Source organism: Falco peregrinus, chromosome 1, assembly GCF_023634155.1.
Source record: "Falco peregrinus isolate bFalPer1 chromosome 1, bFalPer1.pri, whole genome shotgun sequence".
Classification (NCBI taxonomy): Eukaryota; Metazoa; Chordata; class Aves; order Falconiformes; family Falconidae; genus Falco; species Falco peregrinus.
This window is the reverse complement of record NC_073721.1, coordinates 77,312,296-77,333,459: the sequence shown is the minus strand read 5'-3', so window position 1 is coordinate 77,333,459 and position 21,164 is coordinate 77,312,296. Positions and strand designations below refer to the sequence as shown.

Here is a 21,164-nt window from a genome sequence, read left to right as displayed (position 1 = left end):
GGCACCATGGAGTCTGAGCGCCGAGGCAGAAGGTCGGCCTTTGCTAGAGCGCCCCCCCCGGGACCGGCCGCTGGGAGCAAGGCGAGTGGATGGAGGCGGAGACCTCCGGCTGTGACAAACAGACCCGGGAGCCAATCACATCACTTTCTTCCCGGCCCCGGGGGCACGTGATCACGGCGACAGGCGCGGGAGGGGGAGCGGCGCCGGCATCCGGGTGCTTCCTCCGCCGGGGCGGCCCCTCGCAGGGGCGGGGACAGCGGGGACGGCGTCACGTGACGGTGGCGGCGGCGGCGACTGCGGTGACAGCCGGAGCGGGCCCCGCCGCCCTGTGCCCCGCCTGCGCCCGCCGCCACCACCATGTCGGGCAAGGACCGCATCGAGATCTTCCCTTCGCGGATGTGAGTGGCCGCCGGGCCGCGCCGCGCGTCGGGGCGGGCTGGGGGGTGCCGCGGGGCGGCCTCCGCCGCTGCCCCCACCGCGCCGGCTGAGGGGCGAGCGGCGCCCGGGCCACCCCCCGCGCGGCCCTGGAGGGGCGAGCGACCCCGGGCCCGGCTGGTGCCCCGCGCGGGAGCGGCGGGGGCTCGGGGTCGTGCCGGGGCAGCGGGAGCGGCGGGCTCGGGGTCGTGCCGGGCGCCCTCAGGGCTCCGCTTCCCACCTGGGCTCCGGCGCTGGAGATCGTTTTGTTGGCGGCGTGTCCGCTGCTGCTCCGGGCGCTCTGCGCCTGCCGGAGGGCTCTGCCTCTGGCTTTGTGTAAAACGCCGCGATAAGCAGCTGAAGGCCGCGGTTAGATCTCAGGTTTTCTTGTCAGGCTCAAAATTAGCTCTGTCAGCCGTCAGAGGGCCGTTGCACGGCCTGCTACCAAGACGCAAGCAGCTTCGAGAGTGTATGTGTGTGCGTGGCTACCAAAAATCATGCAATTATGCAAACCTTTATGTTAAAAAGGACCATTTGTAGAATATATGTATAAGAAAAAAATGTACATAGCGAACCATTGCTTCCTTTTTTAATAGATGGTACTGCTGTACAAGAAGTTGGCCACAGTATTTAAAAAAGGAAGTGAAAAGGCCTGAAGTCCTGTGGACAGACAAATAATTTTCCAGATCCTGACGGCAAACTATTTGTCATGGAATCAGATGTCTCCTGACAAGGCTTAGAAAGCTGCCAGCCTTGGAATGAACACAAACAATTGAAACTGATCTGCTAATAAAATTGCTGTTTTAATAATGCTGTTCAGTTTCTCTTCAGAACCCTCCAGGACAGAAAGACTTTGCCTTAAGGTGAAAGGCTGTTTCAAATCTTACATAAAATTAGATTGAAGCCTGCATGTAGTCTTTATAAAAAGATGCCTTGCAGGACGGAAAATCTCAAATGTAAAAGAATAATTATTTCCCCGTGTATGAGCTCAGGACACAGGCAATAACAGTTTATATGAAAAGACCAAGACATTACATGGTAAAGGTTCTGTTTTGAAACTTAGTTCAGAAATAAGTTATTGCATATATAAAGTCATCTGGTCTTACTCATGCTCTTTGATAGTGCTCTTTTCATTCAGCTTACATGTCCAGGGAGGAGGCACTTCAATTACTTTTAAAAGGCATCTGATTTTGTGGGCTGATATGTCATTGTGGCAAGAAGGTGGTGATGTACAAAGCCCTAATACTTACGAGCTGTTTCAAATGAGGCAACATACCAATAATGTGGCTGATGTTCTGATAGGGATGTAAATTAGGAAGATGGCCTGCTTCTGCAACAGTTATTTTTGTTAACTGACAGAATTTCAAAAGGTTTGGGTGGTTTTGGGTTTTTATCTTTATGAAGTGGCTTGCAGGTATGAGCGTCTTCTGTGCTGGATATTAAAAAAGCTGCTCAGTCTCCTTGACAGTAAACAAGACTTTATGCAGTCTCAGAGCCTGTGAAATCTTGCTTGAACTAGAAGGTCAGCCAGTCTCTGGCAGGTGGTAAACAGAGACCTGCTTGTTGTGAAAATAAAGCTGCCTTTTTGACTTTGGGTTTTTTTTTTTATCATAAACATTCAGAAAGGTTATTTGTGCTTTTCAGTCATAAGTACTTTGTACACATTAATGGAGCTATTCTCATCACATGCCAGTAGATGTGGAAAGTAATGGATTGCACTTGTGGGTAGAATCTTAATTATACTTAACTTTTTCCAAGGTCAGAGAGGAAGCGTGTAAGGTTTCTTTCTCTTCACATTGAGTTGACTTAAGTATTGTCCTTTGTGTGTAGTGGCTGTGTGTACAAAGGTGTAGCTTAAGTTAGCACAGCTTGTGCTTTTTGTAGTATAGTTCCTGATATTCTAGTTAACTTAAATCAAAAAGATTCCTGAAATTAAAATAGATTGCACAGCAGAGAGGGAAGGAAGGTTTGCATCCTTCTTCAGTTCCTAATTCTGTACAAGAAACCTGTCAGCGTGGTACTGGAATTAAAGGATAGATATACAATGCTACAGCTGGCTTAGCAATATCCCTTTTAAATTGATGCTACTTCTGATTGTCTTAAATGGCTTGTAAATCTCCTCTGCAGCATATGGAAGATACAGAATCATCGTATATTCTTTCTTTAAAGCAGAATGTACAACTGCTGTATCTTGTTGCTCTGTAAAATCAGAACACAGCAACAACAGTTGTTGAACACGAAGAATTTGCTGTGTTTTCTGATTTTGAGAAGATGACGTAGCAGTAAAAGAGCTTAAAAGCAGTACCAGTGTCTCACTGACAGTGGACTTTTGGGGTAGTTTGATTTCTGGTACTTGTAAGTCATGAGGGAAAATGAGCACTTATTTCCTATTATGGAAGAGCTGAAAAATTACTTGTCTTTTCCATGATCTTTGACTTCACAGATAATAACTTTGTAATTCTCCTTGACGATGGACATAAATATAATAAATTCCCTTGATTTTAAATGGGAATATAAAATTCTATCTTGAAGTGGCTATCCTGTTTTACTGCACTGATGTTTCTTGGTTGCTTCGTAATTTCAGTTATGTGCACATTGGAATACCTTGCATAAATTTTTTCCTAACCCCTTCAGATGATGCAGGACATTTTCACTTAAACAGGGCTCAGACCATCATGAAGGCTCGTTTGAAAGGAGCCCAAACGGGTCGTAACCTCTTGAAGAAGAAATCTGATGCTTTGACACTTCGATTCAGGCAGATCCTTAAAAAAATTATTGAGGTAGGTAAATTAGAATTTTCCTCTGTTTGGCTCACTTTATTTGAAATCTGTCTTTTTCTGTCAGTTGTGCATTCCTGTTCTGCTAATTTTTTTAGGTAGGCTGGAAGGTAGGACAATTTTGTGGATAACCTGGTTTTTGTAAATGAGACTACTGAGGATAGATGAGCAGAATTATGTTTTTCTGGCTGCAATGATACAGAGATTTTGTGTGAGCTAATATGCCTCACCTCCTTCCAGCCACTCCTGGGCTCTGCTTTCTTTTGTGTCCCAAGTTCACTAGCATCATTTCTACATTACAGGGAGTTCACTCTGATGCTGCCAAATACTTTCAGGAGTGGATTTAACATGTTGTGTAGCCCTGTTTTTGTTGTTTTATCTTGCTTGAGAGGATACTGCAGATTTATAATGTTTTCTGCACGAGGAGGTACACTAGAAAGCAGTTTTGTCGAGCTGGAACTTGTTCCTTTATGAAGAAACATGGAGTCCTGCATCTTCCTTTGCAACATGAATGACAAATCTAAGATATTCAGTAGAGCTTAATATGGCTTGTTATGTTCTACCATACTAGATGGGTTTTAGTTGTACTGCTCTGGCTGCAACTGCTATCCATGGTTAGCAGCGGTGCTTTGTTCCCATGCTGTAGACAAGCTCTTTGCACTGTACTTTTGTTCCTGTAGACTAATATACGAAGGCTCTTGCTTCTCAACAGCATGTGTTTTAGCTTCAAGTGTGTAAAAATTGAGGAAAAAAGGAAGTAGGAGGAAGGCGCAGCTTCACAAAGCTGCATAAATCTTTATATTGAACACCAACTTCAGCTGTCTCATAGTATTCAGTACAATGTCAAGTTAGAGTGCTTTCCTACCCAGCCATTTTATTGTTGCAATTTAGCCCCTATATAGTAGAATTGTATGATTATTAAGACAGACATGTCTTCTGCCGTTTCTGTGAGTTCCACACTGGATCAAGGAAAGATCCGAAACACTTCTATTTCTGTCAGTCACCTGGGACTTAAAATTTGCAATTTGACAGTAAGCTACACACAGAGGACTTTCTGATGCTTTTAATTCTCATTCTTCTCTTTATGCTGTTAGTTATGTATCCTGGAAAAGGAGTAACAATGTGCCTTGTAGTTGCTGCCTTTTTTTTTTTTCCTTTTCCCGCCCCCCCCCAAACAGACTAAGATGCTGATGGGTGAGGTGATGAGAGAAGCTGCCTTTTCACTTGCTGAGGCAAAGTTTACAGCAGGAGATTTCAGGTGAGGATTGCTGATCTTCCGGATGTCCTACCTGTGGGAAAGAGCTAGCAAAAATTGTTGTTTCCTCTTTTGGAAAAAAGTAAAATTCTTCAATGCACTTTAAAAAGAAAAAAAAAAAAGTGGACAAGGTAGGACAGGATGAACTGAATGAATTCCATTAGGTAAAGGTGGGAGGCATCATTGCAGGAGAGAGATAATTTTTATAATGAAAAGAAAATGTATATTCCATTGAAAGCTAAACAAAGTGGAAAGATTAACAGAATTTACTTCATGTACAAATCCTTGATTTGAGAAGGCGTTGCTTTTGCAGTTGGACTGTAAAATGTAGGGTAACAAGAATTTATAGTGGAGTATTGGATTATTTATTATTTTGATCTTTCTTGTGAATTTGAGGGCCAGATGTAAAGTGTGTTCTTTTCTTCCATTAAGTGATACAGTCATTTTACTAACTATTCTAACCTAATTGACCTCTTCCCTCACTAGGGCTAGTGAGGGCTATATGTGAGAGGGGAAATGCATCTTTTTCCTCCAGTAGGATATTTCGAAATTGTATTCCAATAAATCACAGTTCTAACTAGGGTGTTTGTGTAATTCATTCAAGTGTGCGTAGATCTTCTGGAATAAATTTGGGGAACTGTTAATGATTCAGCTGATGGCACTGCCAATTAATGGGGAAGAACTAAGTGATCAGATACAGTAGTAGTCTGTGTGCTGCTGGAGAAAAGTATTTTTGCCCTTTTATTTGGATATGGTGCCGTTTCCTGTCCTAACCAGTTGCAGTGTTTAGCTATAACAGTAGTCAGATTCCACCCTGTAAGCAAACTGTACATCAATAAAAGAGCTGGCTATGCGTGACCTGTTCTTGGAAGACCTTAAGACACTTCAGAATTCTTCAAGACAAACTGTTGTACAAGCTTAAGTTTGATAATATAATAAAGTTAGTGGGTAAATAAACTCAAAAACATTCTGAAAGGACAGATACGTACAAACTCAAATGAACAAAATATCGTGGCCTTGGTCCGCAATGAAGCCTTGAAATTCCTTCACTTTTATTGGGAAAAAACCTCTTAATTTTGATTAGACTCATTAATTTTAATTATCTGTTAAAATATTTTAAAGTAATTTGCCAGATAGCTGGCTAGTTTTTAGCTATGCTTTGAATACTTGGTCTGAGACATTTCTAAAGTTACATTTCACAGTCTCTGTGTCTTTTACATTTCCAAACATTGCTGTAAACATACTTCTTTCAAAGCTGCTCCAGTAGCTTCAAAGGCTGTGCAATGAATGGCATAGAGAATGGAGCTGAAGACAATTTCCAAATCTTTACAGCTGTTTGATAACTACTTGATCTTGTATATAATGACTTAATGGACCACTTCAGCTTTTCTGATTAAGGTGTATGTTTTCTTCTTTACAGTACCACTGTGATCCAAAATGTGAACAAAGCTCAAGTCAAGATCAGAGCTAAAAAAGACAATGTAGCAGGTGACTTTTCCATACTATGAGTATTTCAACTCTTAAGGGAATTGTGGGAGGAGGCTCTGAAATACGCAGAAATGTATCCAAACGGTGTCTCCACTTTATTTCTCTTATTCATCTAACAGGAACACTTGTAGTTTGCTGGGTTTTTTCACATACAGCATATAATTTTTATATTTAGTTATCCACCTGTCATAAAATCGAGTGTGGGTTAAATGCAGTCCAATTTCTAGATCTTCAGACAAAGCGTAACTTCCATAGACCTTTGCTGAAAAACAGATTAGGAAATTAAGTATCAAAAATTAAATAAGTTTCAGGAAATTAAATGTCAATAATTGTCTATGAAGAAAACAAAAAATATAAACCAGGATTGAATGGCTAACATATTCCTTAAGTACAGGAACTATGTTACAAAACAGAAACATAGTAAAACTGAACACTGAATAAACCAGAATACTTCTCTGAATTTTTCATGTCTAGATCTCTGTGATCTCAACACAATTTGATATTCCATATTAATGTGTCAGAACCAGCATGACTTAAATCATTCCAAGCTATACATGGAAGATGTTGGAAACAAAGCTTCTGATTTTAATTAATTTATTAGAAGCAAATGGGGCAAAAGTGAGTTGTACCTAATAAATCTATAACTCTTTATGTCTCTTACAAACATCCTTGTTTACTTTTTTCAGGTGTAACCTTGCCAGTTTTTGAGCATTACCAGGAAGGAGGAGACAGTAAGTACAAAACAAGTATTTTCTATCTTACACGTACCTGTGGCTACTTTATACTAATACAAAAATACTTCTCATGTCATGTTTTGCTGATAGGCCCTTTTACATCATAGGCATGGGTGTACTTAATTCCTCTATGATGCTTTGTCCTGTTCCTGTGACATGGAGGATTAGGGACTACAGTGGATTTTGATTTCCTAAATTACTGAGTTTTTCAGATGAGGAGGAGGCTTGTCTTGAATTACCAGGTTTTGAGACTGGCAGATCTTCCTGTGGACATGCACAACAATGATCTGCAGTAACGTAAACCACGATAAAGACAATTTGTTAATGGGCAAAGGCTTTAGCTTGTCATTTGCTGAGCTGTCTGTATCCCTGTAGTTTGTAAAGCACCAATTTTTACCGAGTAAGAAAACACCATAGTAGCAATAGCAACAAATGTTACTTGATGATTATTTTTATTCAGGCTATGAGCTGACTGGCTTGGCCAGAGGTGGAGAACAGCTGGCTAAGCTGAAGAGGAACTATGCCAAAGCTGTGGAGTTGCTTGTGGAACTGGCCTCCTTACAGGTTGGTGAGGAAAAAAAGGGGATCATGGTTTTCTCACTTCTGAATGAAAATAACATAGTCTCAGTGAGTGTAGCTTAATTCTTTGAGCTGTACTGTACTCCGTTAGTCCCAGTGCTGTACAAAGTTGCAAACCTTTTCCAGCCATAAAACAGTTATATCACTGCTCCAAGTAAGTCCTTATTCCTTGATGGCCAAGAAGAAACTTTCTTTGGGGAGTTGGTATTTGTAACTGTTAATGTGCAGTATTCAGTGTGTTACTAACATTAGTAGAAAAAAGTCTGCTTCTACCATGAATGTAGTCTGTAAAGCTACATACATTACAGACTTGGCTTTGGCTTTCAAGTGCTGTTTGGTTTCATGTATAGAATTGATGGAAATGCTGAATCTGACTTGTTGTGTATTAATTATTTAATCCCATTCCATCAGACATCCTTTGTTACTTTGGATGAAGCCATTAAAATAACAAACAGACGTGTGAATGCAATTGAACACGGTGAGTATTTTTCTATTTGGGATGAATAATGTTTTTCTGTCTCCATGCAAGATGTGGAGCAGGGTCATGGAAGCCGCTCCCCTTTTGACTGCTTTCTCAGTAGTAGTAGGGTTTCTAACCAGTTCAAGAACTCTTCAGAAAGCATTACAATGAAGCATATTGCAAGTAAGAAAAACAAATTAAAAGCCCAGTGGGATGGACCAGAGTACAGAGAGATAAGTGAATATGCAAACATGAAAAAATAATCAGGAAGATGTATTGAAACCTACAGAACAAAGATTCCACTAACACATTCTGGAGTCTTTGCTACTTACTTTAATTTATTTGGTCAAGTCTGTTGACTAGAAACAAAAGACAGGATGTTTCTATGTGTTAAGATGTTCTGACAGGATAATAGCTTTTAAAATGTGGTGGTGTCCAGTGGAGAGCTGGTTACTTTTTTTTTTGTTGGTTTTGGATGGAATCACAGAGCAGGCATCCAGAGAGAGATCTTGGTAACCTCTTCAGGTTTGTGTTACGGGAAACAGAAGTGTCTTGGTGTCAATACTCTGGTGTTGTTCTTCCATCTGAATTCCTTATCCTTCACATTCTTGTTTGTAAATCTGTTTCTTGCAATTTCTTAAGTACTGTCTAGGTGCAGTATCACTGTGATTCCTTTTGCTGCAGTATCCAGGGTGCTTTGGTTATGTCACGTTCCTTTCTGACTTGTCGATGGCTCAGATGTAATCATCTTTGCATGTATGCAGTAACTTATTTCAGTACACGACTCTAAACTGTCCTTTTCGGTACTGTTTCATAGGCTTGTTAGTTTGAACATGCAGGCCTTATCTGTAGCTTATCACTCTGCAAATTCGACTGTAGAAAAAGGTTTCCTCTGCAGCCTTCCAAGCAACCTTGGTAGTGCTGATAACAGCTTTCTCCTTTCAAGAAGTGGGTCTGACACACAGCTTGCCTCGTTGGGTGTTAAAGATTTGTTTAATGTCTTACCTCTTCCCTTGTGGTGGTGTTCTATTTGAATATTTGTTTTCATGATGGCTTTTTCAATCAGATCAGAATTATGTGAGTAAAAGTTCAATATAGAACAGAAGTATCTGAAAGAATGTGATGGAAAAACATAGTTTTAATTTGTCTTGCCTACCTCTTGCAGGACTTCAACCACTTCCATGGGGAAAAAGGACCGTACAGACAATCAGGGATCAGTGCTTACTGATTCCATTGCATCTTTCACAAGAACATGCTACGGGAGATACTGTGATATTCAGAGTGCTAGTTTAGTCCTGGACTTACTGATGAGAACAGTTTTGTGTACTTGTCCATAATGAAATAGTATGATCTTTCATGAATGACATTTAAATTTCCCCTAGCCGAAAGAATTACTACATTGACTTTAAACAACCATCGGTGCACTGCGTTAGATAACTTCCTGGCTAATATAACAGCAGTCCAACATCTTCCTTATTTATATTGTTTTAGTGATCATTCCCAGGATCGAGCGTACTCTTTCTTATATCATCACAGAACTGGATGAACGAGAACGAGAGGAATTCTACAGGTAAATACCTAAAAGAACACTAGACTTGTCTCTTAAATAGGCTGTTCCTCAGAAAGGACTTAGGAGAACTATTCACTAAATCTGAGAGCAAACACTTTTAAACATGACCTGGTTCTTAACTGCAGATTGATTTCCCAGAGCTGGGTACTTCGGAGATCTGCAATTACTTGTCTGAAAGTTCGAAATGAATCCCTGCCATTAGGTTGTACATAGCTGTCATTATCATTCTTCCAGAGGGAACAACATGATTACGCTGTGCTTTACAAGGACACCTCTGCCATTGAGGTCAGTGTTCTGGGCTACCTGAGGCAGAAATGTCAAACCTGAAATTAATTAAAGAAGAATTAACTTCAAGACAAGCAGAGCAGTATAACAGTGTTTAAGTTCAAGAATATAGTTTGGATGAAAATTTTCAATGGCAGCTAGCAACAAAAGCCTTTTGCTATTTGTTCCAGGATTTTCATTTCCTGGGAAACTTCTCCATGCAGCTTTATCACATCCAGGTTGTATGGCTAGGTTGATGCTAGACTGTTTCATGAAAACGTGTTTATTTCACAGATAAACCACATTCCTCTTCACAGGTTAAAGAAGATCCAGGAAAAGAAAAAAGTATTGAAAGAAAAATCTGAGAAAGAACGGGAGCTGCGGAGGGCTGCTGGAGGGGAACGTGAACCAGCCAATCTCTTAGCAGAAGAGAAGGATGAAGACCTTCTCTTTGAATAACCCAGCACAGTTGTCTATGGAGCAGGGGACCCAGAATACAGAATGTGCAATCGCGATATAATTCAGGACACGTTGCCTCATTGATACTTCTTGTGGCTTCTCAGTTGGTGTATATGCAAGTCTTGAGTTGCATTAATGGATTGTGGATTTCTCCTGGGACATTAGAAATCTGGGAACTTGACTGTGGCATAGGGGGAAAAGGAGAGATGAGTCAGGTGCTTTACTATCAGGAAAGCCTTCTATTGTGTGTTCAGCCTGTTTCTTCACTTAGTAGGAATGACTGTCCATAGCTGTGGTTTCCGCAGGATAGCTCTGGATTTGCCTAAACGTATTCTTTGATTGTTCCCCTTCCTAGTGGAAGCAGAGGAAAATGTTTTTTTAGGGAGGGAGATGCATTAACATTCTTTACTGCTGAACTATTCATGTTCAAGTTGCTTAAAGCAGGTATCGGCACAGCTGAAGTTGAATGCCAGTAAAGGCAACTCCAGTTTTCTAACCTGTTGATGAAATCCACAGTTTTCTGTGATTTTTGTTGCACGATTGTTACCATTGGCCTAAAACATCTATGGTTTTAATTAGGGGTTCTGCCAACTTGTGTACTGTCTGTACTAGAAACAAGTAAAAATTTAAATCCTAATTAATCTGGTGTTTGGCTCAAGTTGCTAGAAGGTGGTGGTCTTCAAAGCTTGTCATGTTGATTTCAGAACCAAACCTTTGCTTCATCCCCTACCCCCAACTCAGAATATACACTGGGCACATCTCTTTTCAGCCTGTGCCCACATTCACTTAACCTCGGTAAGTAACCAAGGAGAAGTGGCTCCCTCCTGCCACAAACACATAGAAGCTCTTTTCAAATATCCAGCTACATGTCGATCCAAATCTTCATCACAACCGGCAGAATGGCAAGCAAAGCAGGGTTGAATGTAGAGTAGTCCATCCTTACTATGATTCTTCATGTCCTAGGCTGATCAGGGGAGTCTAGGAGAGTAGCTGATAAGCAGTCTGTCACTGAACGCTGGTCCATTTGAAGCGCTGTTTTCCTAAAGACATAAGTTTGCAATCAGCAAATATGCCATAGCAGTAGTACCAGAGACAATGTACTAGTATTACTAGTCTCTTCAAGCATCTTGTTTTAAACATGATCCAGCACTTAACTGCAGATGCAGGGTAAGTGCAAGGAAATGGATTTCTATTAACACCTTAAAAAAGTCATTTTATAATTGAAGCACAAGGCCATTTCTTTTCTCTCTTGAAGCTGAAGGCAGCACAGCAGAATAGTAAGTCCATACAGTGTCGTAAGGTACAGGTCCAGCTTGAAAGAGAGAAACTGCAGATCTGAGGACGTTACCTCTCCCACTGGATGCATGGTGTCAGAAGGAAGAGAGAACGTCCTTGAGGGCACCGATGGGTCACAGCATCTTTCACGCATTCAGCAAAATGGCAGAAAGAAGACTCCCAAGATCCACTACAAGAAGTAAAATTGTACAGTGATTTATTTTAAATTTAGAAATATTTTACATTTTTACATTAGTGTGCAGTTCACGATGTCTCAAAATACAGAGTGCAGATACACATCTAAAAGTACAATGTGAGGCTAACCACAGGTCTCAAAGTTACCTTAATTACTTAAGGCATTAACCACCCCCATCTTACATTTAAAAAAAGTCACATATAATTACATTCCAAAAAATCTTTCATGCAATTCAGCTAGCAGTTATTTTTAGTTAAATCTGGACTGGTAAAATTGCAGACACCCCCATTTCAGTCTGATACAGCTCAGTACAAAGGCTGTGATAAGGTTGAAGCGTTTCACTAGTCAAGTTTGCATATCTTCTTTTACTGTCAGGGGAATCAACACACATTCATTAGAGAAGACAGAATAATTTCTTACGGAAGGTAGTTCCAGGTCCAAGCTGGCAGCAGCAGATGGACAGCCAGGTACATTTTGCAGTGCTGCTCAAGACTTCCCTTTCAGCAGGAGACAAAGCTAACATCGGTTATAGACTATCATAGCACCTCTCTACATGGATGTCAGCGAGTACTGTGTGCCTTGGGAATTAAGGGAGTACAGCTAAACTTCAACATTCTTTAAGTCTACATTCAAAAGCTTATTTGTATAAAACCAGCTTCTGTGCACAATTTCAGAAAAACTCAAATTTAGTTAGTCAAATACATTAATGGCATGAATTATTGTGACTGACACTTCCTATGAATGCTGAATACCTAAGGGGGTTCAGCAACCATCCTGAGGCGATTGTGACTGCAAGAATTTGGACAGTACCTATGTAGCTGAGCTAGATTACCCTTAATGAACGTTTTACTGCTCTGCTTTCCACCTTCTTGTCCAGCTATGAAACAGTCAATACCAGAAAGCCTAATATATCTACAATAATTTTTCTTAGAAAAATTAATACAATATTTTGTCATCTATGAAACACTGTCTTATCCACTATACCTGAACACTGTAGTTGTCATAACCTATGGATTAAACAGAGAATATGCCTGCAATGTGAGGCAAAAAAGCCATTATTTTGAATACCCAGTCCTTGGGCCAACAACTAGCATGTCACTATTTCTGAATCAAACTAAAGATACAGTTTCCAACTCCTTTTCTTTCTGAAGGGTCATTACTCATCCCCACTAATTTCTTAATTGTTTTTCAGCCCTAAATACTAGTTCAACCAGCAAATAATTCTGCTTTTAACAAGACAGGAATGCACTCTATACTTCCATTTTCCAATACAAAAACGTACTGAATGTTAGTTCAGTAACTAGGTTATCTGACAATTTTGGTTTTACCTGCTCTATACTTTCAGCTCTCTAACTATGGGTGTGAATTTGTTCCATAACATTTGAAGAAAGAATATATGCAAGACAGAATGGAAAAAATTAACTACTTTTTCATCCTTCGACATTATACAGGAGTGAACTACACATTGACCTAACTCCAGTGTTTTACCTGTAGCAACAAAAGAAAACACCATGGCTAAAATGGAGATATTCACAGTCAAGGTTCTTTGTGCTATTTGAAACCAGAACAGCCAAGATACTACTATTCAGTTAGCTTCAGCAACAGAACAGCCCTACTGCACATGCATAACCTTAGTAGTTAAACCTTCACAGCTCAGAATCATTTGAGGATGCAGAATGCTCCCATCTGCTTTGCAGAACACAACTAGGATACAAACAGACCTAGCCTTTCATTCATTTGTTTTGAGTTTTCTGTTTGCTCTAACCACTACAAATATTCCCCTTTCTTGTGACTTCTCAGTCAGTTACCAGTGTTTTACACATACTTTCACTGCAGTACTGAGCAAATGCGGGACAGTATGTTAGCTAGTGAATGACAACACTCATTTATAACAGTAGCTACATTCAGCTATTTTAATTCCAGTTAGTTATCCATTAGACCAACAGCCACAAGATGAACCATTTGCAGAGATTAAAAACCCCACTATCTTCCAATGTTCAGCACATCAGTCTGTTTTAGTCAGTATGCTGTTATAAAACATGAGAACTTAAGTTGACTTTTAAGCAGCATGTCTTATAACTATATATTCTTCACAAAAATATAACCTCTGCCTTTCTAAATATTTCTACAGATCTGTGGAAAACAGCGGCTCACATCAGTCAATTATGTTTTAAAGAAAATTCCATAAAAATATCACATCTAAAAGATCAATATAATATTCATCTTTGATTGGACCTAAAAGAATGTGCAGTCAAATCTGATTTAAAAAGTCTGACTAAAAAGACGCAAGGATTGAAATATTTACATTATACACATTTTCCAATTACAGTGCTATTAGAAAGTGGAATGTTCGAGAATTAAAATATTAACTCAAGCTCACAGGGCAGCTCCAGACCAGAGCAGCATCTTCATTCTGGTTATTTTTTGAACAGGAGAGATTTCTCATTAATATTAATGTTTTTCATGTGTACATTTATTTCTCTGCCCAATGATCTGTGGAAATACGCTCCTGAACTACCATCACATCCCATAAAGTCATTAAGTTAAGTGTTAAATAACATTCATATTTATAACTATGTGACAGCATGGACTGTATATACACACACATATACTTTGATTTCATAAGGGTGATTCTAGGTAAAAAAGGGTAGATTTATATATAAAAGTAGTTGCTAGAAAAATCTATCTAAAGCTTTAGAATTTAGTACTGACAAGGTCTCCATTTCTAGACCACAGAGAAAGAAGACTTGGACAATCTTTACATCAGTTAAATCGGCTCACAAGCTGATTAGCGTATTTTTCCAGTAATACGCAACTCCACTGGCAAAGGATGCAGCAGCCACTGAGGTCTAGGGCTCACATGCATTTATACTAGAATTGGGCAGACCTACACACGATCTCCTTGGAAAGATTACTAGATTGAAGTCCATTTGTCCCTTGAAATTACTCTCTCATCGTAGCCAGGTAGAGGGCACCCACTGGGGTTCTGTGTCGAGTTTGTTTATTAACCGAAGTAACTCCTGATACGCCTTATCAAGATCAGAATTCACAATTGCTGTGTCAAAGTAGTGGCCATTGTTCTGTTCCATCTCCCTCGTCTTCTCTATGATTTCTCTCAGCTCTTCTGGCTGCAATCAGAAACAGAGCATTAGTGTATGCCTGTAAGCCTCTACGCCGCAGCAGCAGTGTAGGGAAAGGTAACCACCTGACTCAAGTCTTTTACGCAAGTTTTCATGGTATTGCTATCAGCTGTTGAACAGTTTACAACACTGAACTGTGACACACATTTGAAGGGTGACGGCACTCAAGACAGTCCTTCCTGATTGGCCATAAATGGCAAACAGTAAATAACTGGCCCAGACTGAAGTAAGTTAAGATGATCTAGCACTGCTCATTTTATGACATTCATCTTACTGAGGCTCTTAAAGCATGTTTCTGAAAAACAAATTACATTGCTAAACCCATTATCCTTCTGAAAAAGTCTGGAGATGGCAGAGATAGTGTGAGAGAAAATGTGAACGGTGCAGAAGACAACATTCCTCTGAAGATGTAGCACTGCAAACACCAAACAGCCAAAGGCAATGGCTATCACAGAGTGAAGTATTTTAATAAACAGCACTGAGAGCTATATATTTAAGTTGATCAAATCGCTACAGCATCAGGTAAATGACATTGCAGAAAAATGGAAAACTATTTCGGAACTGAATAGAATATGTCAAAAAGCAAGAGCGCTGGCACATGTAGATAAAGGATGCAAAAGGAGAAGTAGAAATTACTTGTTTTACTTCAGAATGTTTTTACGTGGATTCTAAAAGCGTGTTTATTTTTCTTTTCTGCAGCTTATTTTTGCATTTTATAAAGGAATATTCAGGTGTGATTTTGGAGATAATTTTCTAAAGAGGATATTTTCAAAAGGGACCTTCAAGCCTTCAAGATTATTTTTTTCTAGGTGTTACCTACACTTAAGAAAAACAAAGCCATTTCTTGCATGTATGCCTGTATATACCCTTTTCTTTATCAGAGGAAGGGGGGTTTAACACGAAGTGTTTACCCAACTGAAATAAATACAACTCCAATTCAATTAATCAGAAAGAAAACAGGTATAGTTCAACACCAATGACAGTATATTAGTTTGTATTGCAAATGGATTCCTTGATTATTGCAATAAAAAACGAGGACATACATAAGATGAAATATTTATATAGAATAGTTTCATTCATTGCATAGCCATGAAGGAGGAACATGTCCATTTAAAGACTATGACTATATTTGACTCAGGGGGGTGGGGAAGAAAAAAGAAATCCCTCTCAAGACTTGGACTTCAACAGACTTTCAGATCTTGAATTCAGGCAAATACATCCCTCTTGCATCAAACAAAGAGAGGAAAACAGCACAGCCATAGAACATAGTGAGGTAAGATTCCTGACCAACAGCCACATCAGGAGTCCCTTTGAGTTATGCTGGGAAAACTGTTCTTCCTCAGTATGAACTGCATTATGTTCCATTAGTACTCTGAAGATACTATGGTGGCAAAGTGCTCCCACCAACCACTGTAGTGTAGGTTTCAGCTAAAAAGCTGAAGGTCAACATATTTCATTATCCTAGACAACAAGCACATCGTATCTCATAAGCTGGTAAGGGCATTTTCTGGGCTTTCAGATGTTCTGGTTTAATCTGTGGGTTTCAATTCTGTTCTGCAGAACTAATTTCACATTAACTAAATGATCTGAACTGGATAAGCTAAGATCTTGACATGACTAGTTGAAACATGAAAAGTGATCCTACAGGATAAAGCATTAAAATAGCTTTATCTGAAGATATCTGGAGTATGTTTTCAAGAAAATGTTTTTCCATAGGCAGGTAAGTTCTCAAAAGAAAAATAATTAATCATTTGCTCCCTAGAATTATTCTCAGGTTTACTTGAAGACAAAGTTGGGGTTTCCACAGTTTTGAAATAAAGAGTCATATTTTTGTACCCAAACACAAGGACCCCAACTGAGGCACTATGCCCCAGGACTACTGAATTAACAGTGGATTCCCTTGCCTCATACCTCTCACATTCCATTGAAGCAAAAGCATCCTGAGCCATTCCCTTAGTATGGTCTGCCTGTTAACCTGGAGCACACATCTCAACTCCATTGCTTCCCATATATTGTCAGTACCGTTACCATCTCCCAATTCCAAAGAATATAGGAATGTATTTACTAAAAACGTGTTTTCAAAAGAAGTGTTAGACACATTACCTTTGGGTTTTTCCCTTCTTTGGCCAACAAAGCACGTAATCTCTCTTGTGAAGGTGGTGCAACAAATATAATATATGGCTTCAAGTCAGAATTACGTAGTGTTTTCAATGACTGCAGAAACAGAATTTATTAATTATTTAACAGTTCCAACCATGAAAAGGGCACTTAATGATGCATTATTCACATGCCATAATTGACAATATACTCTTCAAACACAATGACAATTGTATAATATATTAACAGCCACATAATTAATTGCAACAGTATTACCATCACAGAGTTCAGTCACCATTTCCTACAAAACTGTTATTCCAACATTATTCACCTTCACAGAACCCAAACATTTATTTTTGTTCAAAAATATTCTTCATAACTAAACTGAAGGAACTTTAGTATCCAAAAGCAAAAAAAAAAGTCACCCACATTGAAATAAGTTTTCTTACAATGCTAATTGTAAGAAATCAGCTTTGACAGAGAGAAGAGTCTTCAAGTACTAGTTTAACCTTTTCCATTTTGAAGATTAAAATACAAGGTATCAGATGCACTACTACTGTATGCTTAGCATATTTTTTTGGCAGGTTACATTTATACTATGTGACAGGAAATAAGAACAACCAAACTGTAGTTCAGTTTTTCCAAAAGGTTCCTTCTATGTGTCTCAGGACAAACAACCTGCTTCTGATACAGATTTTTATAACCACTGAATTAGATCCATTTTCAAAGTGTTACGAATTTTCATCTCATTACATGTTTTGCAATACCCATGAGCCATTCTAACAAAGTATCACACAGTCCCACTGGTGATGGCTATTTTCAGCTTCAGTACTACCAGACGTTATTGATATGTCAGTTTTAGGGTTTCTTTTGCAGCATCTACAACAGCATCAGACCTCACACATAGCCTACGTATTAGAAAACAGACTGTGTTCCAGGACTCTGCCTCTTCCTGCATTTGATTAAATTTCCAATCAATCTGAGGTCTGTATGCATAGTTTGTCTCTTCTCCATAATCAAAAGGATAAAACTAAGGAGTTTTTCAATACTGTTGATGTGATGTACTTTAATCCTTTCTGTTATGGAACTGCCTAAACATTCCCAAACCGCAGCTTTCAAATATAATCACAAACAACTTCCTCTCCATTATCAAAAACCTCAGAGCTCACAGAGTAATTGGAAGACTGAGACACACAAATCTTAATTTTTCGATTCAGATAGCTCTCGCTAGCTTCAAGTATCTAGAAACCAAAACCCGTACTACCTTTGGCACAGATATAAACGATGTATATATTTTCAAACAAGGAACAAGAAGGCTGTATTCGTAACACTCTAGAGTCAAGTGAACACTACCAAAAGAAAACTTGGAACAGACATGAAAGTGGACCTTGAAAACAGATTCATTTTATATAAACCAAACACAGCTCTCTAGATTTTCATAGCAGGTTCTACAACTAACACACAACAGGCGACAGCTTTGCCATACCTGGGTATGAAGATTTAAAAGACATATCTTGCCAGAGTTGATTACTTGCCGCACAGAGTCTATGCTAGTACCATAAAGGTTCTTTTCAAACTCTCCATATTCAATGAACTTCCCTGCAGCTATGTCACTCTCAAATGCCTGTCGGGAAATGAAATGGTAATCCCTGCCAGCTACTTCAGTCTCTCGCCTGCTCCGAGTAGTATCTACAAACGTAGAGAGTAACAAAAACGAAATCAAGACAGTGATACACCTGTAGAAATCAAGAGAAATAAGTATTCTCTCAGGAGACATCTGGTTAACCAAGCAAAAAAAGGCTTATCAAATATCCAAGAAATACAAGTATTTTATTTTCTACAATAAATATCCCTACTCAGATTAAGTTGCCAGAGGCTGAACCTACATTTAGAGTTCCTGTTTACATTATCTAGAAGAAAAATACAGTCATCTAAGAAAGGAAGAGTTTCACCTGTGCAGCTGCATTCTGAATGTGAAAACAGCTATTAGTTGTTTGTAACAAATTATATTGCTACACTATTTGTAAACCTAATCTAGAGTACATTAGATATTTAAAATACACAATTCACTGAAATGTAAATGGTTTGGGAAGGCACTAAACCCACCCAAGTTCTCATTTATGCAGGACACATAGGTTAAAAATTCTATGCCCAATGTACCAGTTACCGTTCTAAACTTCTGTAACTCACTCCAATTTTATTCATACTGGAGTATATGCCTGTCTTATAATGCCTCTATTACACTGTGTTGGGACACTGGATTTGCATTAACTTACCAAAACTCCTTTTTGCCACAGAAGATGTAACATTACTTGTCCAACAGTTGATTATAATCTGCTCAAAACCCCCAAACTCTTAATTACCATCTTCAACACAAGAGGATTTGTCTGCAGACAACGTTTAGAATAAGCAAGCCTATCTGCCTGTCAAACTTACGGGGAACTGCAGAGGCAAAGCGATCCACTTCGTTATTCATAAGTCTCTGTCGCAATTCATTTTGGCCGCAGTTCTGTGGGCCGATCAGAACAATAGGCCGTTTCCTGTTTGCTGGTTGATGATACAGTGACATTTCCTCATAAGTCAAAATCTCCTCATTGTCATAATCTTGAGAGAGAAACAGTAAAATAGTCACAATGTACTTTACTGCTAGTTGCATGTATTGCCTGTCATGCAGTATCAAGTTTCAGGCAGTTCCTGACTCTCTGCACAGTATGTAACTGCAAGGCACCAAAGCAACAGAACCCCAAAGTTCATCACTTGCCCAATAAGATGAGGTTCCCCCCAACTTCTTGAGAAAGAAAATGTGTTTCCACTTACTACTGCTATTAGTAGCAGCGTAAACTCAGGAAACAATTTTCTTGCCAAGGAACAAGTTTCTAGTACAAGAATAACACCCTCTACCCAACAACAACAAGAATCAACATCCCAATCCCAAAGTACTTTTGTAAGAATATAATATAAATAGCCTACAAACTCTCTCTGGAGAAAGTTTCCATTTACTGAACTTAATTATGCAGAGTGAGATGATAGTAAAAAACGTAATAAATTGGTTCATCATTGAAAAACTGAGAGTGCTTCCACGCCTAAAAAATTATCTGTTTTGTTGTGGGTTTTTTGGTTTTTTGGGGGTTTTTTTTGTTGTTTTTTTTTTTTTTTACCACTATCATCTAGTCTTTATTAAAGACACTAAATGACCTTACAAATCCCGCCACCTTTTTTAGATCTTTCACTAAACGCTGTTACAAACCACACTACTGCTCCCACACAGAACATCACAAGGCAGTATTTCTAACATCATATCCTGAAGTTCAACATTCTTTTCACCAAGCTATTTGTAGAATCTTTTACAGTTGCTTGTAAGTGCACAGTGTGCCAAAGATGTTGCTTACCATCATTTTTATTTGCATTGTATAAAACCTTTTTCCGTTTCTTTTTGTTTTTCTTCGCACACCAGAGCTTTCCTAACCAAAATAAAAATCAACACAATCAAATACCCATACAGTAAAAAGCTTCCTGTCTCAGTATTTGGATTTTTAAAGTAGAGAATTTATTCTGCAATTTTGAAAACATGTCATATTCTTCAGTTCATTAAAACAGTTTGGTGTATTAAGCAAATGTTGCAAGCCAAGGACTTAAACCGAGTCATGGCAGATCAGATTCTTTAAGAAAGGGGCTTTCCAAATTCGCCTACATCATCCTAATTACATTGCACATGGTTATGAAAAAATCATGTGATTTATACAATGAAGTGCTAAATTCACATCTGTATTTACACGAAGAATTTCAAAGAGTCATCCCACTTGTATTACAAAAAAAGGAAGAATTTACTACAACTCCACAATCACAAGGTTCCAGATATCAAAAATGAGCACCTTTATAAAAGTTAGATTTCCCCCCCCTCCCCCCCCTTGGAAAGAATATATCCAACCTGATTTTTCTGGCTCCTTGTCTTCTTCTATGGTTTGCTTCATTGCTTCTCTTTGCTGTTGAAAACTTTTTCCTTAATGTATTTTAAAAAAAAAGTACAAAAGCAGTTAACATTTAGAAACTATTTCCATACTTTTTTTGTAATTACTTACTCATTTTACTTTTTCCTAAGCTTTTACATCTCTGAAGGTTCTAGTAGAATACAACATAGAAGAAATTTTAAAAGATAAATTAATTTTTAGAAAGAGAAAATAGAATTGCTTGGAAGCTTCTTTATTGCTTAAAAAATACATTCATTGAGAAAGACTTGCAGAGCATTTGTACTATTCTGGACAGTTTTGCCCAGAAAATTCTAACTACTGGAAAGACTACATTTCCCCACTACGATGACATGGTTTTCTAATTATTTTTGTATGTTAAATGCATTCTATTTATTCTAAATATTTTGAACTTCAGCTTGAAAAAGACTAGCCTATATTTAAATCAGTATTCCTCTCAACTTACTCAAATATCATAAAGTAACAGTATG

The 21,164-nt window shown here is 38.8% G+C and overlaps 2 protein-coding genes across 2 annotated transcripts in view; one reads left to right on the top strand and one right to left on the bottom strand.

The window, feature by feature from the left end:
* The first annotated feature begins 240 nt into the window (after positions 1-240).
* Positions 241-10,641, top strand: ATP6V1D (ATPase H+ transporting V1 subunit D). The gene is made up of 9 exons (XM_055798452.1): positions 241-398; positions 3,077-3,194; positions 4,370-4,449; positions 5,867-5,934; positions 6,621-6,665; positions 7,129-7,232; positions 7,659-7,725; positions 9,199-9,277; positions 9,859-10,641. Exons 1-9 carry the CDS (start codon positions 358-360, stop codon positions 9,998-10,000), a joined length of 744 nt encoding a protein of 247 aa, XP_055654427.1. The 5' UTR covers positions 241-357; the 3' UTR covers positions 10,001-10,641.
* A 2,715-nt stretch (positions 10,642-13,356) lies between these two features.
* The window catches only part of PALS1 (protein associated with LIN7 1, MAGUK p55 family member), a 57,275-nt gene continuing 49,467 nt past the window's right edge, over positions 13,357-21,164 (bottom strand). The window contains exons 9-14 of the mRNA XM_027777289.2: positions 20,637-20,708; positions 20,098-20,169; positions 19,145-19,312; positions 18,195-18,397; positions 16,715-16,825; positions 13,357-14,599 (exon numbers count right to left, since the gene is read on the bottom strand). Coding sequence (XP_027633090.1) covers positions 14,423-14,599; positions 16,715-16,825; positions 18,195-18,397; positions 19,145-19,312; positions 20,098-20,169; positions 20,637-20,708 — 803 coding nt within the window. The 3' untranslated portion in view covers positions 13,357-14,422. The remainder of the gene's footprint in view (positions 14,600-16,714; positions 16,826-18,194; positions 18,398-19,144; positions 19,313-20,097; positions 20,170-20,636; positions 20,709-21,164) is intronic.

Excerpts from the sequence above, each read along its gene's own strand:
- ATP6V1D (XM_055798452.1), top strand. The coding sequence starts at position 358 with ATGTCGGGCAAGGACCGCATCGAGATCTTCCCTTCGCGGAT. Across the intron at positions 3,195-4,369 it reads TCCTTAAAAAAATTATTGAG|ACTAAGATGCTGATGGGTGA; the intron begins GTAGGTAAATTA and ends CCCCCCAAACAG. Across the intron at positions 4,450-5,866 it reads TTTACAGCAGGAGATTTCAG|TACCACTGTGATCCAAAATG; the intron begins GTGAGGATTGCT and ends TCTTCTTTACAG.